Genomic DNA, 18,284 nt, shown 5'->3' with positions numbered 1-18,284 from the left:
ATCCGGGGGGGGGGGGGGGAGCTGTGGCTCAGCAGTAGGTTCAATCTCCAGTGACATCTCCAGGTGAAGCTGGCAATGTCCCTCCACTGAAAGCCCAAAGAGCTGCTGCCAGTCAGCGAAAACAATACTGAAAGAGAGGGATCATTGTTCTGACACAGTATAAGGCAACTTCCTACGTTTCTGCATTACGGGAACTGAAGGAAGGACCTGAACATTTTTGCACTATGGTTAACCCTGTCCGTGCTCTTCAAATAACCAGTCATACAAATTTACCACAGAATGAATTTTGTGAAGCAGCTGTCCAGTAGTCAGAATTTGCTTTCTAGCTTGTGGTGAATGCAACTACCATTTCAGGTAGCATTTCTAACTGAGGGCAGTTAGTTTGGGGATTTTTGTGTGTGAAGCTTCTCCCCTTCAAGATAAAAATGTAAGGTTGTTTCAGGGGCACATGGTTCCCATCAGCCCCAGACAGCATGGCCAAAGAAGCCCAGGGAAGGTGGGAATTGGGGGTCCAGCAATATCTAGAGAGCCCTAAGTTGCCCCGTGCCTGGACTTAGGGGAAGAGCATGATGCATGTATAAACCACACCTCCTACTTCCCTGCTTGATTCATGCAAATTGTACATGTGGATAGGGATACCTTATTTAATGTTTTAGAAGAAAAGCTAGATAAGTGTTCATAAGTGCCATAATTATATGGGATTGCAGGCAAAAGTAATAAAAGAAAATGGATTTGGTTCCAGAACCTCTTTCCATTAAACAAAAATATTCCGATCAGCTGGGAAATGGGAGGGAGAAGCTTAGGAGCCAAGAAGGCTGGCTGAGGAAGATGCAAAGAGGTTGGGTGCTTAATGTAAAACTCTTCACGCCAGCAAAGCCAAAATGAAAAATCAGAATGTCACAATGAATTATACAACCTAAAAGAAAACAGGCACACCTATACAGGGTACACCACTTGGTGATTTCTGTTCCAGTATTCTTTTAGGGTGCAGTTATACAACAGCCCAGGAAGCAAGAAAAATAAGGAATTAAGCTGTTTTTTGTTTAAAAAAGCAGCACAATAGGGTTTATCCATGCTTCTATATGATAATGCACTACCCAAACCTGATGCCTACCAGATACCGGTAAATGTTTTGGATTGTAATTCCCATTGGCACCAGCCAACATAGTCAATGGTTAGGAGTGATGGGACATGACAGCTTCCTGGGGGAAGGCTCCTCATTTGCGCCCTTAAGACCCTAATACTCTGCATGGCTTCTGGCTTTTATGTGACTGTGGAGGGGGAGGGAGATACCAATACAGTCGTACCTCGGGTTACAGACGCTTCAGGTTGTGTCTTTTCGGGTTGCGCACCCTGCCAAACCCAGAAATACCCGAACGGGTTACTTCCGGGTTTCGGTGCTCGCGCATGCGCAGACCAGATCGCGACCCACGCATGCACAGCCTCGGTGTTGCGGGTTGCGACCGTGCCTCCCGCACAGATTACGTTCGCAACCCGAGTGTCCACTGTATGGGTTTGAGGTGACATTGCCTGCAAATTAAGGCCACAGTTCCCAGATCTTCCTTCCACAAGTCCCTACAGAAACCACACCCCGATTCCACGATAAAAAGAAAACCGCCAGGCTGAGGCTTCAGTTTATTTTTAGGAACCTGCTATAGGAAGAAGAAAGCGAGAATTGCCACATCAGATAACAAAAAGAGAAGAGTGAGACAACTGTGGAACAATAACAGCACTTAAGTGGTTAACTATCTTGACACACCCACCCACCCTTAAAAAAATGCAGCAAATAGTATTTAAAAAAACAAGGCACAACCCCACCCCTGCCCTGGACATAACCTTGGCTGCCCCTGCTGGCTTGGCAGCTGCTTTCCACACCAGACCCTGTTGGCAGCAGGCAGCATCCTAACCTGTGATAACTGGGTCTCCCGTTTTAGACCTTGTGTCTGAGTTCAGCCATCTGAGGCTTTTGGTGTATCTTCCCACTGAGGAAGGAGATTATTCTGCTTCCTGCTAGCTTGTCTCCCCTCTATGTGGCCTGAACTGTTGTGCTTTTCTTTGGAGGGGTGGCGTGATTTGGGGGCTGGCAGGCACTGGGTTCACACGGAGGGTCTCGAGCCCTCACCCTAAGAGGAAACTGAGCAGGGCTAGGGCCAAATGAAGCCTGCCAAGAGAAAGGCACCCAATGCCCCATTTCACCCCCCTACAGTAACAGCATTATTTTTTGGGCGCAAAGGCTCAGAGTTGGCTTCAGTACGGAAAAAGAAGTCGCCGCCTACATCATCGTGTGATTTCCCATTGTTTTATTCCCCCCACTGGCAGGCAAGGTGCAGGCCTAGAGCAGAATGACTGGGTTTGCATCCCTTTCATCCATGAGGCTGGCTTACCCCTCACAGCCTTGTTGCTAATTCTGGCTTTTAAAAAAAAACCCCTATCTTAAGAGGAAGAAGTCCTGTGTGCATGCCACAGACACTGACACAAATCCCGTTAAGGCTAAGGACACCAAGGCCTGTGTTTTGCCACAAGTCCCATGTCTGTACTGTATACCCACAACAGCCTGCTGGAGTTACGCTATTCCTTCTACAGCAAAGGACCAACAAACGATTCCAACTCTTCCTGCCTCTTCAAACACGGGCAGAAGGGACAAACCTTCACGGCCCTGGAGACAGGAGAACACCTCCGCTGTAGGGTTTCAGCAGGCACGCCTCACTCACCAGAAGAACCTTGGGCAATGCTTTAAGGCACTCCGGAAACAGTACAAAAGCAGCTTTGCTTTTAAAATATCCTGGTACAGCTACTGTAGCATTTAGAACTGTGTGCTTTTTAATAAAAAGGTTCGAAACAGGTTTTACCTGCTGATTTTTTTGCTTGCTGGCACAGTTCTTTTAAGGCTTCTGAGCTCCCCCTCCCCCTTAATAATGTTTTGTTTGGCATGAGGAGGAGAAAGTGCCCGGCTGGCGAGTTTTCAGAAGGCCACCATGGGAAGGAGGAGATTCATCCCCTTCAAACAGTCAAAAACACATACAACTCCATAGTTCTGGAAGGAAAACAAGCCTTCAGTAGGGAAGCGAGAACTGGCTCTGCCGTGTTACCAAATGTACAACGCCCATTTCACTGGTGGCGGGGAGGAAAGAGACCTCGCCCCTGCCCAAAAGCAATGGTCCAGGCCTATAAAAACTTCATGTTCCAAGAACCTAGAGGTTGCCCCCACCCAAACACATCCTTGAAGGATAGTCCATCCGGGGGGGGGGACCACCAGAGAGGGGGAGAGTTAAGTTGGCAAAGTCTACGCAAACAAAGAGGGGCCCACCGGGGAGCTGGAGCCCAGGGACAGAAGCTGGTGGTCCTGTGACTCCACCCTTATGAGTTCAGCTGGTTCAGAAAAGAGTTCAAGTCAAGATCTACCATGGAGGAAAAGCTTTCCTCAGCAAGGCCATTGTAGCAGCTGGCGCCTGAGCCACTGCTGCCGCCGCCCCCTCCACCGGACTCCCCTTGGGCTCTCCGCTGGGACACCAGGCGGCTGATCGACTCTGGATAGGTCAGCAGAGTGCCTTGGTTGTCCTGGAGTGCTTGCTGGGCGGCCCCTTCTGTGAGCAGCTGGCAGAACTCGGCTGTGTTAATCCCCTCCAGGCTGGCATAGGGGGCATCATCCAGGATCCCCCCGAGCTCCATGCCCCCGGCATCCCCCCCTTCGAAGTGGAGGTGCAGGAAGGCGTCTGCAATGCTGGCTTCGGCCTCTGACTCGGAGGGCTGGACCCGATGGCTCACGCCCAGGCCCGACAGATCTTCCATGTTCACTGTGCTGAAGCCGGACTGCGCAGCTGCGGCTGGAGGAGGAGCCGCCCCTGGAAGCGGAGCATGGCTGGGCCCCGTGAAGTAGGCGGGAGAAGGGTGCACCATGGCCTGGGGTTTGGAGGTGGGCAGTGGGCTTTGCCCTGATGCTCCCATGATTCCTGGGACACCTACAAGGAAGATCAGAGAAAGGAGATGACGGCAAAGGACACACCAGCACTCTTGCATCAGCGAGAGAAGCGCCGGGGCCTCCTGACCTTCCTGGACTCCCAACTGGCCAGGGTTTACCGGCCAGAGGATCTCAGGGCTGGTGCAGGATCTGCCCACCAGCCATGGTTTGAGAGCCAATGCAAGCACCTAGCATGTGTTACGGCAGTGTTTCCCAAACTTGAGTTTCCAGACTACAATTCCCACCATCCCTGACAATTGGTCTTGCCAGCTTAGGGATGGTGGGAGTTGTAGTCCAATAACAGCCGGAGACCCAAGTTTGGGAAATACTGTCTTAGGGGAAAGGGAGGGAAGAAGTGCGTTCCCAAGACTGGCTCCCAGTTTCGCTGGGAGCCAGTGCTGCAACATCCACCCAGGTGTGGCATTTTCTCTCTTTCAAAAACAGCAGCAAGTTTCTAGTTTTAAATGCTGTGATCCTGGACTTTATTAGTGTACGTTCCCTAGTCAAATCCTAGAAGCAAGCCAATAGGAAACTGCCTTCTGCTGAGCCAGATTCACTGGCTCAGTACTGTCTACACTCTGACTGGCAGCAGCCGTTCTCCAGGATTTCAGGCAAGGAGTCTTTCCCAGGCCTACCTGGAGACGCCATTGGGGATTGAAACTGGGACCTTCTGCATGCAAGGCAGATGCTCTGTGCCCCGCTCCCCCGGTAAGAGTTCCAATTATCATTCAATGTGGAAAATTGCCAGATTGTGTTACATGTTTTTCTTTTGAAAGCACAGAATATAAATGGCCTAGCGCAAGGGTGGGGAACCTTCAGACCATGAGTCAATCTTGGCCTGCCATGGGGTCCAATTTGGCCCATCATGCCCACTGACACCACTGGTGATGCCAGCTGTTGGGTTGGAGGACAAGGTTGAACCCTGCTTTGGGTGCACTGCCCTGTTCTCAGTAGGGAACAGGATTGTGCAGCCTAGGTGGGATTTAATCTCCACTTGTCTGCCAATGAACACAGATTTTAAAAAGCCCCTTTCCCTTCTCCTTTAAGTGGGGGGAAAGGTGGACAGGAGCTGAATGCCAACCAACAGTTTGAACAAAATTTGAACAACTCCTAAGCTGCTAGTCCAGGCATCCCCAAACTTCGGCCCTCCAGATGTTTTGGACTACAATTCCCATCATCCCTGACCACTGGTCCTGTTAGCTAGGGATCATGGGAGTTGTAGGCCAAAACATCTGGAAGGCCACAGTTTGGGGATGCTTGTGCTAGTCCATATTGACATCATGGAACAAGATTCCCAGCTGGACCAATTCTCCTCTCAAGCAAGGGTTTCGTGTGAAAGGAAAGGCTAGGCATTCCTTACTGCTGATGTTGGGCCGGGCCAGGCCATGTTTGGGAACGGCAATGCGGCGCTGGGAGCGAGGTTCTGGAGCTCCGACTGTTGGGAGGGAATTGAAGGGGTCAGAACATACAAAATCCTTCCAAGAGCCCAGCAAGGTTTCAGCCCCTCCCTCCCTCCCTGCCATGTATGGACACTGGAAGAAGCTTCACCATGAGGGAGACTCTTAGTTGGTCTTGCTTAGTATTGCCTCTGCTCTGACTGGCAGAGGGAGGGGGGGCTCCTTCCCCATCACTTGCTCCCTGATCCTCCTAAACGGAGATGCCGGGGATTGAACCCAGACTCTCTGTATGGAAAGTGTGTGCTCTTATTTACTGAGATATAGAGGAAGCAGTATCCCCCCACCATCAAACCCAGGTCTCATGAGATTCCACGGTATTCTGCCTCCTGTGCTCCTCTCCGTTGGAGGCCTGTGTGTTAAGAAGAGCAGGGCGCCCCCCCGCCCGCAGCTAGCCCACCTGCCTGCCTTCTTACTTGCAACCAGCTTGGAGGGTGGCTTTGCCTGCTGGCTTATTCCTCCACAGCCCTGCCCTTGCAGAACTTGGTTGGAGGGAGGAGGAGGGGGACAAAACTAGAATGAGTAGGCTCCACCTGCCATGGGCTCTGGGTTCTGTTTTCCTGTTGGTCTCCCTGTCTACTGCCCCAACAGTCCCAATGGGGTCCAGTCGCCAATGTCTCTCCCCCCCCCAAAGGTTCTTAAACCAGCCACACCACCCTTTTCTTCTACCCATCTAACTCAAGCCCTACCTGCAAAGGGCGTTTTCTGAACAAAGTTCTTGAAGGTGCCAAGGGTCCGTTTGCGTTTCTCATCAATACGATTGAAGTCACCTGACCAAAAGGAAAGAAAGGGAGGGGGTAAGGACACATTTGCTTAGAAAGGGAGCTGATAATGTACTCCCCAATCATAGGTAACGACTGAATAACAGGAGATCTGGAGCCGGGGAATCACGCCTGCACACGCACAGTGGCATTTGAAATTCGCCAGGCACCAGGTGCATTTTGCACCTTACTTTTGGCCACTTGTGAGCAAGTGAAGATGCCCAGGTGCCAGGATGGCACCTGATGTCTCCACCACCTGGAGGTGCATGCCTGGGGGACCCTTGGATCTTGCCTGTTTTCACACACTAGCAACACACCCTTTCAAATTCTGTCTGTGATATTTCATCAGCGCAATCAGCACTTTATTTCAGGAACCAAAAATTCGCATTGAAAAGTATGTCTTTTGAGCCACCGGGCCCCAAAATGGCAACTAGGCATTCTGTTTTGGCAACTGTAACCCCGATTCAGGGAGCCCTTTGGCACCTAACATATATTTCTGAGTTTCTGAGTTGGCTCACAGCCGAAAGCTTTGACCCCAAACTCACATAAGCTTAGAACCTGAGCATGCAAGGGAGGAGATACCTTCATCGGGGAGGTAACGGAACTCCATGGGTCCACTGACTTCCTTGTCCGACGGGCGCCGCAGCTGCATCTGGACTGTCACCGGCTCCCGAAGGGTTTGGTCCATGTACGGTGGGGTCTTGAAGACAATGGCCACTTGGCGATGGACATCGGCTTGGGAGAAGGAGCCCTTTGCCTCCCAAGAGTCCTTGAAGAAACGGACTTCGATGTCCTCTGCAAAGGAAGCGGGGGGGGGGGAGGGTTGAGGGTTTCAGACTCATTGAGAACGTAACAACATAAGGAGAGTCCTGAAGCTGGATCAGGCCAATGGCCCATCTAGTCCAGCATCCTGTTCTCACAGTGGCCGACCAGGTGCTCCAATAGGAAGCCTGAAAGCAAGACCCAAGTGCAACAGTGCTCTCCCTAATTGTGATTTCTGGCAACTGGTAATCAGAAGCATTCTGCCTTCGACAGTAGAGGGTGAACCGAGCCTCCTCCTCTTTTAAAGCCCATCCAGGTTGATGGTTGTTGCTACCCCTTGCTGGTGTGCAGGATGGGGGGAAAGAACAAAATGGGAAATACCAACATCTGGTCTTATTTCCCTTCACCGCAACTATGGAATCATCTCCTGTTCCCAAACTGAAAAATGGCCAACGGCACTTTTTGAAGGCAACAGGCCAAAATACCCATATACACACACACACCAAACTAAATCTGGAAGACTTTTTAGCGTTTTGAACATGTAAGCTGACTCCTTGAAGTTGCCTGCCATTGGGCGAGATGCTGTGACATCACAGAAAAGCCCAGGATTGAAGTGGGCAAACAGTGCTGGGCTGGAAGCGAAGAGGTCAGTTTGGCCACATGGCGACTGTAGTGGGCCTGCGTTGAAAAATGCGTTAAGTTAGGGAGGATTATAAAAGGGTTGGCAGGCATAGGCTTTAGAGATGGTTTCAGTCGTTGTTATATGCAAAGACATTGTTATGGAAGGGCTTTTTGTGTTTTCCCCACTACACTAAAAACTGCCTAACAACAACCACAACAACAATGCCATGAAAGGAAAACACACATGAAAAGTTGAACCCTCACTGCTGTTGTCCAGAAGTCCTTTGCAGCCTCTTCCAAGGCTTGACCTCCGCATCTCTTTCAAAGCCCAAAGTGGCCAATGGAAGGAAAACCCTGGACTGAAAATGGAGGCAACTCTTACCTTTCTGGACTTTGTCACAGAGGAGGAAGATCTCGTCTCCGCCCAGGCAGCTCCCTGAATTGCGGTTCACACGGCAGATCTTCAGCTCGGCTGTGTTGGGAGCACCTGGAGAAAGAGAGGGCGCCGGAGCCGTCTTAATGACTTGGTGGCAGTGAGGGAATACGAGAGGCTGTCTTATAGAGACCATTGGTCCATCTAGCTCAGTAGGGAATACACTGACCGGCAGTGGCTCTCCAGAGTCTCAGGCAGCCTACCTGGAGATGCCAGGGATTGAACTGGATAACTTTTGCATGCAAAACAGGTGCTCCACCACTGTGGACCTTCATCAAAAAAATAAATATTCCAGTCCTCATGATTTGGACCGAATTGAAAAGGGACACCTGAAGCTGCCTTATACTGGTCAGACCATTGGTCCATCAAGCTCAGAACTGCCTGCACTGACTGGCAGCAGCTCTCCAGGGTTTCCAAATCATGATTTAACGGAAGCCCCATTAATTTCAACCAAGTAGTTAGTGCACCTAACTCTGATCTGCATCCATTCCATTTCCTCGGGGATAGAATTATTTACTTGTTGGATGAAGAAGCTGCTGTTAAGTTGCTTTGGGACCCTCAGATAGAGCAGGATGCGAAAATCAAAACCAATGAATGATCAGTGTTGGGTCTCCTCCACAGCCCATCCCTGGTTGCCCCCCCCCCAATGAAGGCGACAGTGTGCATCAGAGCCGCTCCCCCACCCCGTTTGCACTCACGATTGTCATAGATGGGCTGTGAGATTGCCAGAGGCAGCTGGACCAAGCGCCCACTGCCTGCATCCTGAATCCACACCTGGAAACAGAGCCGAACCGCGTTCAGGTCATAGTCTCCTTTTAGCTCTTCCATGGACACTGGAATTGGGGGAAGGCGGGAAGGAAGGGAGACAGAGAGAAAGAAAGAAAGAAATATAAACAATACAGTTAGTCTAGAAAAGGGAAGTAAAAATTGTGCACCTGCATCCAGATGGTTCAACCCCTGGAAACGACAATTACAAAGGATGAGGCAGCACAGGGGTGGGTCAACTGTTTTCAGCTCGAGGGGCAGATTCCCTCCTGCGCAACATTTCAGGGGCCACATGCCAGTAGCGGGCAGAGCAATGAATGCAAATCTGAGCCTGGAGGGTACCCTGGTAGGTCTGACTATGGTTGGGCTTAGCTGCTGCTTTATCAGGGATAGGAAACCCTTTTCAGCTGGAGGGCCAGATTCCCTCCTGGGCAACTTTCTGGGGGCCACATGCCAGGGACTGACAGGGCCAGAAGCAAAAGAGTGGGCAGAACATCAGGTGTGAATTTTAGCTTTCTACAGTAGGCTAGTTTCTAGGCACACTTGCAATGCACACCCCTCTCCATCCTGGCAAGAGGCATTATCAGACTTCAAGGGCACATTCTAGCCAGTCTAGAACAGGATGTGAATCAGGGTGAGTGAGGGGCATGGTCTAAGGAAAGCCCCAAGAGCCAGACAAGGAGGCCTGGGGGGGCACATTTCACCCCCCCCCAGGCCTGGCATTTCACCACCTCCGAGACAGCAGGTTGCATAAAAGGCCCTTCTCTGCTGGAGACTCCAAAGTAGCGTTGCCGGTCATCACATGCACAACTGGGCAGGAGAAATAGTCTAAGCTAGTCCAAGGCAGCATCTCATGTTCCAACAACAGACTCCTGCCCCCCACAAAGCGCTCCTCACCGTTGAACGGGTTGTTGTTGGTTTCGATCCGCTTGGTCACGGCCTTGTCCAGGTCTCGTTTCCGCACGCACTGGATTCCCAAGTTCTGGAAGCTGGGAAGGAGCACATGGAGCAGGCAGGGGTCAGTGTGCGGCTTGGAGGGAGGGGGAGGGGGAGGCACAAGGAGGTGAAAGCTGTCGGGCGAGAAGCACGGCTGCTTCCCCAAACGCCAGCGAGGAAGATCCCCAAATCATCCACCTTCACGTGGAGATGGTGATGCTCTTAACATTGGCCCATCTAAGCTTGCTTTGTTCTTTGTACAGACTCCCGTGTAAGGAGCCAAGCGCCCCACTCGCACTGGGCCGCACGGCTGCTTTTCACGCTAACTTTCCTCCTTGCAGATCAAGGTAAAGTGGCCAACAGTGAAACCTGCAGAGCTTCAAGCAGCCGCCGTCAAAGCATGCCCCACAACTACCTCCTCTTGCGTTTTAACCTGCGTGGTTTTTTTATTTTGTTTGACAGGCGTCACACGTTTGCACTTTGCAGCTGCAGTGGTCGTGGAAGGGCCGTAGCTCAGCAGTGAGCACACCTGCTTTGCACGCAGAAGGCCCCCAGGTTCAACCCCAAAGGCATCTTCGCGTAGGGCTGGGCAAAGATGCGCTCTCCAAGGCACTGCAGTTGTTCATTTCGTTTGGCAGCTTCATGCCGCAAGTTGTGCTTACGTTTACACTTTTGTTCGCAGATGGCGATGGCTAGCGGTTGATGCAAATAAATAAATAAATAAATAAATAAATAAACAAATAAATAAATAAATATCCACCCCCCAAATCACCCTCCCAAATGGCCAGAGAACAAGAGCGGGGGGGGGGAATACCTAGCTCTCTCCCTTTCCCACATCTGCTCACCTGTGGATGGAGCGCTCTGGAGACAGCTCTGCTTCATAATAGCCTTCTTTGCAGTCCTTCCCCACCAGGTCGTGAGGGTGGGGCCGGTAGGGGGCCTCCTTGGTGACCAGCGAGATGCGGACCTTGCCTGGGCCTGTATAGTTGTGGATCTGAAAGCAAGAGGGCGGGAGTTGATGTGCGGCAAAGGCTGCAGCTCAGAGGCAGAGCATCTGCTTGGCATGCGGCAGGCTCTTGGCTCCATCCTCAATGGCATCTCCAGGAAGGACTGGGAGAGACACCTTGCGCCCCTGAAACCCCGGAGAGCTGCTCCTGCTTCAGCATCTCTTATGTCCAGTGTTCACAGTAACCTTGCAGAATAGGGTCGCGCTGCCTTCCCTGCACTGCAGATATGGGGATTATGTAGCTCAGTGTATAGCAACTGCCTTGCATGAGTCAGGCCCCGCTGGCATCTCCAGGTAGGGCTGTCTGAAATTGAATTATGGTGCTGGAGGAGACTCTTGAGAGTCCCATGGACTGCAAGAAGATCAAACCTATCCATTCTTAAGGAAATCAGCCCTGAGTGCTCCCTGGAAGGACAGATCGTGAAGCTGAGGCTCCAATACTTTGGCCACCTCATGAGAAGAGAAGAATCCTTGGAAAAGACCCTGATGTTGGGAAAGATTGAGGGCACTAGGAGAAGGGGACGTCAGAGGACAAGATGGTTGGACAGTGTTCTCGAAGCTACGAACATGAGTTTGACCAAACTGCGGGAGGCAGTGCAAGACAGGAGTGCCTGGCGTGCTATGGTCCATGGGGTCACGAAGAGTCGGACACGACTAAACGACTAAACAACAACAAGTATAGCAACTGCCTTGCATGAGTCAGGCCCCGCTGGCATCTCCAGGTAGGGCTGTCTGAAACCCAGGAGAGTCACAGAATTGTAGACTTGGAAAGGACCCCCGAGGGTCATCTAGTCCAGTCCCCTGCAATGCAGGAATCTCGACTAGATCATACATGACAGATGGCCATCCAACCTCCGCTTAAAAACCTCCAAGGAAGGAGAGTCCACAACCCCCAGAGGGAGTCCATTCCAATGTCCATACAGCTCTTTACTGTGAAAAAGTCCTTCCTGAGGCTTAGTTGGAATCTCCATTCTTGTAACTTGCAAGCCGTTAGTTCGAGTCCTACCCTCCCGCAGAATGACACATGACCTCTTTGTTCACCAAGAGCCTGGAATGTTTATGATCATTCCATGGCAGCACACCAGTCGGTGTCAAGGGCTTCACCTCCACGAAGGGCAATTACAGTATCCATAAAACGATGCTTTTTATTCTGAAATTCACACTCCCATGACACAAGCCCTCCTTCCAACCCTCAACCCCTCAATAACTTCTAACTAATACTTCTTTCTAGAAGAACACCCCACCCCAGTCCCAAGTGCCGTGGGGCTGACCTTGATGGTGGGGTGGGTCTTGGTGGTGTCTGTGCTGCGCTCCCCGGGAATGGAGCCAGCCAACCGCCCTTCGCACTGATAGCGGAAACGCATGCCACGCTGCTTGGGCTGCTCAATTATCTCCACGACAGGCGTGCTGCTTGCGGGAGGGTCTGGAGGACAAAAGATACACCCATGTTAGTATTACATAAATTATTAGTAAATCCTACCAATTTTTATTTATTTATAATGTGAAAACAGAATTCAAAGTGGTTTTCAGAGCATAAAAAATAGGTGTGCAGACATAAAAATGTGAACACCCCCCCAAAAAAAAATTAAAAGCACCCGTGATCAAAATACACAATGAATCAATCCCACAGAAACAGCAATTAAAACAGGACTCTCAGGTGGAGAGATCAAGAGAATCAAGAGACGCCCCCCTGCAGAAGCCAGAAACACTTGGCTATTGTGTTTTTTTGAAACAAGCCAGGCTGCAGTTGATAAATGCTTCTCTCTTTCTTTCTGTGTGTGTATGTAGAAATTTGTATTATTTTCAAGGGCAAGCATTACAAACACAAAACAGGGAAATGCTAACTAACAGGTAAGTTACATACAAAAAAATACAACGCCCTATTGCATAGATTCTCACCAACAAATCCAAGTGTTTCAGTTCTTTAAATGATAATCGCCTCATCAATAGCAAATAAAAATAATGTTAGTCAGGCAGCTGCATTGCACTGCTTTCAACACCTGCTATAAATGTTTTTGTTGTGTAGCGCAGCCTCAGACATGTAATTTTACCACTGTTTATTTGTTCCCACACCTGTTAATTTTATCTGTATTTTGATAACTGCGTTACACCTACTGTTTTTATCATATTACGGAAACCTTGCTAAATAAAAATTGAGCTATTAATGAAAGCCACCCCATTCCTCAAATGAAATTGACAGGCTTCTCTCCCTTAGTTAATTCAATTTCTCTTTAGTGCCAGGTTTTAATCCCGCAATGGGGAGATGGTGTTGGGACCCCCAGAATATGGTCTGAAGCAAGGATGGGGAACCTGTGGCTTTCCAGGCATTGCTGGGCTCCAGCTCTCATCAGCCTTGGCCAGCATGCCCAATGGTCAGGGGAGATGGGAACTTTAGTCCAGGAACATCTGGAGAGCAACGACTTCCCCATCTCCGGTTTAGCCCCCATCTGCACTACACATTTAAAGTACCATAACCACTTTAAAGTACCATAACCACTTTAAGCACACACAGCTTCCCCAAAGAATCCTGGGAACTGTAGTTTGTTAAGAGGGATATGAGCTATGGGGAGACCCCTATTTCCCTCCCAGAGGTTCAGTTCCCAGCATGGCTTAACAGTAAACCCCTCTTCACTTGGAATTCTCCTAACAACCCTCAGCAGGTCAATTCTGTGTCCAGGGCAGCTGTCTATCAACTCCATCTGGTACGCAGGCTGAGACCCTACCTGCCGGCAGACTGTCTCGCCAGAGTGGTGCATGCTCTAGTTATCTCCTGCTTGGACTACTGCAATGCGCTTTACGTGGGGCTACCTTTGAAGGTGACCCAGAAACTGCAAATACAGTGGTGCCTCGCTTAACAAACGCCCCTTAAGACAAAATTTTCGCTTAAAGAAATGATTTTTCTAGCGGAGGTTGCCTCGCTAGACAAATTCGTTTTACGAAAAATTTGTCTAGTGAATCGCGGTTTCCCGTAGGAATGCATTGAAATTCAATTAATGCGTTCCTATGGGCAATTTTTTTTAAAAAAAAAATTCAATGCATTCCTATGGGATTCGCTAGACAAATTTTTCGTTATAAGAATAGACCCGTGGAACGAATTAAATTCGTCTAGTGAGGCACCACTGTAATCCAGAATGCGGCAGCTAGACTGGTGACTGGGAGCGGCCGCCGAGACCACATAACACCGGTCTTGAAAGACCTACATTGACTCTCAATACGTTTCCGAGCACAATTCAAAGTGTTGGTGTTGACCTTTAAAGCCCTAAATGGCCTCGGTCCAGTATACCTGAAGGAGCATCCCCACCCCCATCGTTCTGCCTGGACATTGAGGTCCAGCACCGAGGGCCTTCTGGCGGTTCGCTCTTTGCGAGAAGCCAAGTTGCAGGGAACCAGGCAGAGGGCCTTCCCTCTCTTTTTTTTCTATCAGAATAATATTTATTTATTTTCTTCACCAAACATGTACAATTTTTACACTTTCCATACAATAATTCACCCCATTGCAATAGGCACATAAACATCAGCAGGGGAAAAAGAAAAAATAAATAAATAAATAAGAACAACAGCCAAAAACAAAAAGGAAGGCAGAGGGCCTTCTCAGTAGTGGCACCCGCCCTGTGGAACGCCCTCCCATCAGATGTCAAAGAGAAAAACAGCTACCAGATTTTTAGAAGACATCTGAAGGCAGCCCTGTTTAGGGAGGCTTTTAATGTTTAATAGATTGTTTTATTTCATTTTTCTGTTGGAAGCCGCCCAGAGTGGCTGGGGAAACCCAGCCAGATGGGCGGGGTATAATATATTTATTACTAGTGTATTTCAGCCCATTCAATAACGGGCGCTAGAACATCCTGGGGTTCGGAGAAGCGCTTGCGCAGCGCTTCTCTGAACCCTGGGACCTGTACTTGCTGTCGCCGGCAGGAGGACAGGAACGAAGGAGGAGAAAGCGCTGCTTTCTCCTCCTCCGTTCCTCTCCCGCAGCCGCCGACAGCAAGGAGACATCCCAGGGTACGGAGAAGCGCTTGCGCAGCGCTTCTCTGAACCCTGGGACCTGTACTTGCTGTCGGCGGCAGGAGGACAGGAACGGAGGAGAAAGCGCTGCTTTCTCCTCCTTCCTTCCTCTCCCGCAGCCGCTGACAGGAAGGACGCGGGACACAAACCCCTACCTCGCCGCCGCTGCTTCGCGGCCTCCCGCCGCTCCTCTCACGGGCCAGGGAGGGTTGTGAGGAGGAGGTCTCCGCCGGCCTCCACCCTCGCTTCCCTGACGTTCTGGCCGGGAGCGGCGGTTGGAGGAGGCAGGGGGAGGGGGAGACAGTGCGCGCGTGCAGTCTCTGCTGTCCAATCCGTGTCCCTGACGCACATGCGCAGTACCCCAGGGACACACGGGACAACTTGGACGCAGGGACAACTTGGACTTTATTATATAGGATTATTATGATTAATACATATTTTTGACGCCACTGAAGGTTTTCCTTTTTCAACGAGCCTTTTGTGCTCTTCGCCCCGCGAATGTGGATTTGGAATCGTTTCATATGATTTTAAAAATATTGTTAATAACAAATTGCTTTGAGGCATTTCATACAGTGATTTATAAATGAATACAAGTGCTATTGGAAGCCTGAGCCCTCTTGGTGGTGGGCAAGGTGCCCCTAGGTACACATCACACCTTGCGAACGGCCGACCATCAAGACTTTGAGAAAGAAGAAACAGCCTCTCCACCTTATTCCAATCCTCCTAAATGCAGTTGTCCCTTGCTGCGATTTGCAGCAACAACAAAAGGTACTTTCCCTGAAAATTAAGAACTGCCTGCCAACTTTCTGTCTGGACAGAGAAAGAATGGAATGTTCCAAAAGTCACACAGGCAGGCCTATGTGTGTCCCCTCCTGCTTCGCCCCCAACCCTTGTCAAAAGGGGCCCTGTTTTTACTCCACCCTGTGCACTCACATTGTTTCCTCTGGGAGTCAACTTGCCCCCCCTCCCCCCTCCCTAACTTGGGGATTTCCCAATCCAAGCTTTGAAGCAATACAGGAATTTTTCTTTTTTTACTCGATTAAGTCACAGGCACAAGCAGAGTCCGGCCAAGCCCGGCAGCAGATGGTAGCTGCCTTTTCCATTGTACAGGGACAGAGGCCCCACCCATCCAAAACTTTGGCCCGATCCATCTGCTTTGCTTGGCAGAATCAGTAACCCCTGTTTCACCTGCACCAGACTCCTTCGCCCAGGCTATTAAAAAAAATAAAATAATGCAGGGTGGATCAACCTGAGAAGCTGGAGAGCTCTCCCAAGACAGGGGAAAACCCCACAACAGGGAGAGGCAGTACAGCTGGATCCACATCCACCAGAAATCAATGACCTCACCCTCCACCGATACTGTGAAGCCAGGGAACTAGAAGTCATTTCTCTGTGCTCCAGTCACAGAGCCTGCCAGCCAAGATGTGAATTAGGACTTAGAAATCAGAAAGTGATTTATTCAAAATCCAATAAGCCCCTGCTCTCCTTAGCTTGGCCCACAACTTATTTCTGCTCTTCTAGTTTCCCCAGGTGAGGTTTACATGTTCAGCAGTCTCTTGACCATTGCCCCTTCCGTCACAGAAGCCAGACAGCGACTGCAAGCATTCCAATAGTTCTGCTCCCTGCCCTGCTGGAGCAACATTCCACAACATTACAAGGCAGCTCAGCCAATCCGTGTGAGAAGCTCCTCCACCACCACCAATTATACATGCCCAACAACTACTCCCCGCCCCAGCCAATCACTATCTCTGTACCCGGAAAAACTTTTAACTCCTGACTCTGCATCTTTTACAGCCAGAAAAGCTTTTGCCTCCGCAGCAGCCAGATGTTAAGGGATGCAGTAAAAGAAACAGAGGGACCATCTCTTAGAACGCTAGAAATAATATACCAAAGGTACTGTGCATGGCTTCAAGAGCAGTGCAGGTGGAACTCGGAAAATTAGGAGTATCGTCAAAAAGTGCATTTATTTCAGTAATGCAACTTATTTTTATTTTTATTTTTACAAATGCTTTCTTTTGGAAATTCCACAGTAATAAAACACATAGTTACAAGAATACAAAGATAAACATCGCTGTTACATTTCATTAATTACATTCCATTTATAATTGATCCGCCTAATGACAAATAATTACAATTACAACAAATAAAGGCTTGACATATCTTGCTTTGCATGTCATGCATCTATCTCATATATTGGTTTCACCTTTTAAGTTGCGTTACTGAAATAAATGCACTTTTCGACGATATTCTACTTTTCCGAGTTTTACCTGTACAGTGTCCAGAATAGGATTCTGTACCCCAGAATAGGATCCTGGACAAAAAGATCTAGCTCATAGTAAAGTCACAAATATTACTGCGTAAAGCTGGATGGCTGAACTTCTGGTGCCAACAGTACCCAGCAATTAGAGATTTCTCATTTCTCACCACCATAAATCCTACTCCTGCATTGATTATTATTTTTTTTATGACAGCCCCTTTACCATTTCAAGGGAGTGATATAGGAAATCTCAGTGTTTCAGAGCATGCCTGTTTTTTTTTCTGAACTGACTTTTTTGAGGTTGTCTAAAAAGTCTTGCAACAGGTGGCCCGACACCGGTATTTTAACAGACAAAGAAATGGTGAGAAGTCTGGGAAAGCATGTTACTGAATATTTTTTGCTTAAGTCATGCCTTCATGTGGGATTCCTTCAAAGCAGCCCTCGGGGGCCAATGCAGTTCTGAAACTAGTGTTCGAAACCACTGCAATGGGAACACTATTTCTGCTCTTGCTTGCAGAAATAAAAGTCCTCAAGGTGAAACATAAAACCACGAGTAGTGAACATTTTTACAAAATGCTTCAAAAGATAACAATGCAATACAAATAAAATCTAAAATCACTATAAATTAGGGTACTTTTTTGTTTTAGGAAGAACATAGAGATTATAAACATTTGTAAATTCCACGCCACAGGGCGTCTATTTTTTCTTAAACATAAACAACACTACAACTTAGGTCTTTATTAAGTTTATACCGTAAATGCTTTTAAATAAAATAAATAACATAAGCAAAGTGCGCAGTATCAGGTTGCGTTATTCTGAAACGAATAATAAGTTCTAAGAAAAGCTTAAATCCCATCTCCTTCTATTAAGGAAGTGGAAAATTGAGGGGCGATATCCTCCCCCTTCCCCAATTCAAAACTTTCCAGGAAATACTGCCATCTGTGATATGAATGGCGACAACACGGAGCCAAGATTCCACTTACCTGGAAGACCCCAGTTATGTTGCAACAACAACGGCAGGAGATCTGGAGGAAGGAAAGAAAACAAGACACCAGCATTAACAACTGTGGAGAGCACGAACCTAGGAAACTGCTTACACAGAGTCAGATTACTGGGCCACCCACAGCCCTAAAGCTGCGGAATTCCCTCCCCAGAGAAGCACACTTGGCACCTTCACTGTATTGCTGTAGTTACCTGCTGAAGACACAACTCTTTAACCTGGCCTTTGATATTAGAGGTACAGCGGTACCTCGCAAGACGAAAATAATTCGTTCTGCGGGTCATACCGTCTTACGGAAATTTTCGTCTTGCGGAAACAAACGGCAGATG

At 49.1% G+C, this 18,284-nt stretch overlaps 1 protein-coding gene across 1 annotated transcript in view; it reads right to left on the bottom strand.

The window, feature by feature from the left end:
* Positions 1-1,618: 1,618 nt before the first annotated feature.
* RELA (RELA proto-oncogene, NF-kB subunit) overlaps positions 1,619-18,284 on the bottom strand; it is a 34,097-nt gene continuing 17,431 nt past the window's right edge. The window contains exons 2-11 of the mRNA XM_035097831.2: positions 17,939-17,980; positions 11,968-12,119; positions 10,536-10,684; positions 9,652-9,743; positions 8,688-8,822; positions 7,939-8,043; positions 6,756-6,968; positions 6,102-6,182; positions 5,319-5,393; positions 1,619-3,959 (exon numbers count right to left, since the gene is read on the bottom strand). Of these exons, the coding sequence (XP_034953722.2) occupies positions 3,358-3,959; positions 5,319-5,393; positions 6,102-6,182; positions 6,756-6,968; positions 7,939-8,043; positions 8,688-8,822; positions 9,652-9,743; positions 10,536-10,684; positions 11,968-12,119; positions 17,939-17,980 (1,646 nt within the window). The 3' untranslated portion in view covers positions 1,619-3,357. The remainder of the gene's footprint in view (positions 3,960-5,318; positions 5,394-6,101; positions 6,183-6,755; positions 6,969-7,938; positions 8,044-8,687; positions 8,823-9,651; positions 9,744-10,535; positions 10,685-11,967; positions 12,120-17,938; positions 17,981-18,284) is intronic.

Source organism: Zootoca vivipara, chromosome 17 (assembly GCF_963506605.1).
Source record: "Zootoca vivipara chromosome 17, rZooViv1.1, whole genome shotgun sequence".
Classification (NCBI taxonomy): Eukaryota; Metazoa; Chordata; class Lepidosauria; order Squamata; family Lacertidae; genus Zootoca; species Zootoca vivipara.
This window is presented reverse-complemented; position numbering and strand designations above follow the sequence as displayed.